The 2500-nt window shown below is 42.1% G+C and overlaps 1 protein-coding gene across 1 annotated transcript in view; it reads left to right on the top strand.

Annotated features, from left to right (window-relative positions):
• LOC310737137 (uncharacterized protein) overlaps nucleotides 1-2500 on the top strand; it is a 29786-nt gene that overhangs the window by 11414 nt on the left and 15872 nt on the right. The window contains exon 4 of the mRNA XM_083561316.1: nucleotides 937-1011. Within this exon, the coding sequence (XP_083417442.1) occupies nucleotides 937-1011 (75 nt within the window). The remainder of the gene's footprint in view (nucleotides 1-936; nucleotides 1012-2500) is intronic.

Genomic DNA, 2500 nt, shown 5'->3' with positions numbered 1-2500 from the left:
CAATAAAAAAGCGCAGCAGCACACGGTTATCTGGATAAGAGCAACATGTCTGCGGTGTGAGGAGAGCGATGTGCAGAACATGCAATGCTGAAATTTCAAGAGGGGGTGTATCTGCAAAGAGTTTCTCCACATCAGGGTTTAATTTATCACCTGAAATCCGAACATCCCGATTGCCTTCTAAATATGAGAAGAACGCGGCGCAGAAAAGTAAAGTCAATCTGAGCATGCGCACTCCGTCTGTAGAGGACGTTTTTGAAAAGGCAGGAAAGTTTTCCAGTGATGATGCCGAGGCAAAAGGCATAACACACAAAAAATGATGAATTTCATTGCCATTTGAATTTCATTTTCATTTCGGTGCATCTCTAAAATATTATCGTTGGTGTGGCCCTCTGACACAATTCAGGTTTCTCATGTGGCCCCTTGTAAAAATTATTTGCCCCTGCGGTATATTCATCACATGCGCATTTAAGGAAAATACTGTATTAAACGAAGCGTTTCAAGCGAAGTGAACATGCACTTAAAAAAACCCACACACACAAAGTCTGTGTTTTCACGTGAAATTAAAGCATCGATCTGTTCTGACTGTTCTGTGGTCTTAGAACTGTAGGAGTCAATTTTTGTCATTATGTTGGTGTGTGACATTAACAATAAATCTGGCTGAGCAGAGGTGTGTGTGTGTGTGTGTGTGTGTGTGTGTGTGTGTGTGTGTGTGTGTGTGTGTGTGTGTGAGAGGAAGGGATGGGTGATGTTCATGTGTGCCCATGTGTATGATGTGGCTCTTTGCGGTAACACAGTAAAAAATGTGGCTCTCGGTCTCTGACTGGTTGGCCCCCCTGGTCTAAAATATGGAGGAGAACCATTCAGAGTTCCTCAGAGTTTAATGAGAATAATGTGCTTTATTTCAAAAATGTTTCATCTCTGTTCATTTATCTGCAGATCTTCTGGAGGAGGAACGCTTAGCGAGCGCACACCAGGCTGAAGCCTTCACCCGACAAATCCAGTGTCTACAGGGTAACAAACCTGTCTGCATATCTGTCTGTATGTCTGTCTCTAATTCTGTCCATCTGAATGTCTGAATGTCTTTGTCTCTTATTAGCTGTGATTGGATGATAAAGTACATAAAGGAATGACAATAATGAATAAAATAATGGTAAATAAAATGAATTGATGTGTAATAGAGAATATAATTTAGTATTTATATACAGTATCTCACAAAAGTAAGTGCACCCCTCACATTTCAGCAATTATTTTAGCATCTTCTCAATGGTCAATATTATAGAAATGTGTAGTTTGTGTAACAGTATTGATTTACTGTCCTCTGAAAATAACGCAACATACAGACATTATTATATAAATAACTGCCAACAAAAGTGAGTCCACCCTCAGCGAACATGTCAAAACTGTGTCCAAAGTGTGAATATTGTGTGTTGCACCATTGTTATGTAGCACTGATTTAATCCTCCTGGTTATGGAATTAATCAGTGCTGCACAGGTTGTTGCTGGGATCCTCTTCCACTCATAATGACATCACTGAGCTGCTGAATGTCAGACACGTGGCGCTTCTCCACCTTCTGCTTGAGGATTCCCTCAGGTGCTCAATAGGGTTCAGGTCTGGAGACATACTTGGCCACTCTATCACCTTCACCTTCCTCAGCAAGGAAGTTGTCATCTTTGTGGTGTGTTTGGGGTCGTTATTATGTTGGAAAACTGCCGTTTGGCTCAGTTTCTGAAAGTAAGAGTATCATGTTCAAAATCTCACAGTACATGTTGGAATTCATGTTTCCCTCAGTGAACTGCAGCTCCCCAGTACCAGGAGCACTCATGTAGCCCCAGAACATGATGCTGCCACCACCATGCTTAACTATAGGCAAGACATATTTTTCTGGGTTCTTCTCACCAGGGTGTCACCACACATGCTGGACACCATCTGAGCCAAACAAGTTTATCTTTGTCTCATCAGACCACAGCACATGGTTCCAGTAAGTACTTCTAAGTACTTCTAGTAGTTCTTAAAAATAGCAAAGTCCATTAAAGGTGGTAGAACATTTTCACATTTAGCTCCTAAACTCTGGAATAGTCTTCCTGACAGTGTTCGGGGTTCAGACACACTCTCCCAGTTTAAGTGTAGATTAAAGACGTATATTTTTAGAGAGTTCTACACATAACACACATCACATCATAACCTTGTGCTCCAGAACATCTGATCACATCACATTATCAACTTGTGCTGTTAATATCATGAACAGCAGCTACGCTAATTCCTCTCCACTGCTTCTCTTTCTCTCCCCATCCCGAGACACCCTGAGGTTGCTCCAGCTCCAGTCACGTCCCACCTCATGAAGATTATGGACCTTTAAAGAAGTAGATGCCCACAAACATCCCGAACCATCCAGAGGCGTACCAGTGCCAATTGGATCCCACTTCATGTGGAGTTTGGACGCTGGACCTCTTTGAGTGTTTAAAGGCTCTGGCATGGAGAAGCTGGTGTTGGATCTGTGAT

Source organism: Silurus aristotelis (genome assembly GCF_946808225.1).
Source record: "Silurus aristotelis genome assembly, chromosome: 14".
Taxonomy (NCBI): domain Eukaryota; kingdom Metazoa; phylum Chordata; class Actinopteri; order Siluriformes; family Siluridae; genus Silurus; species Silurus aristotelis.
The sequence above is the reverse complement of the archived record's forward strand: the minus strand, read 5'-3'. Positions and strand labels throughout refer to the sequence as shown.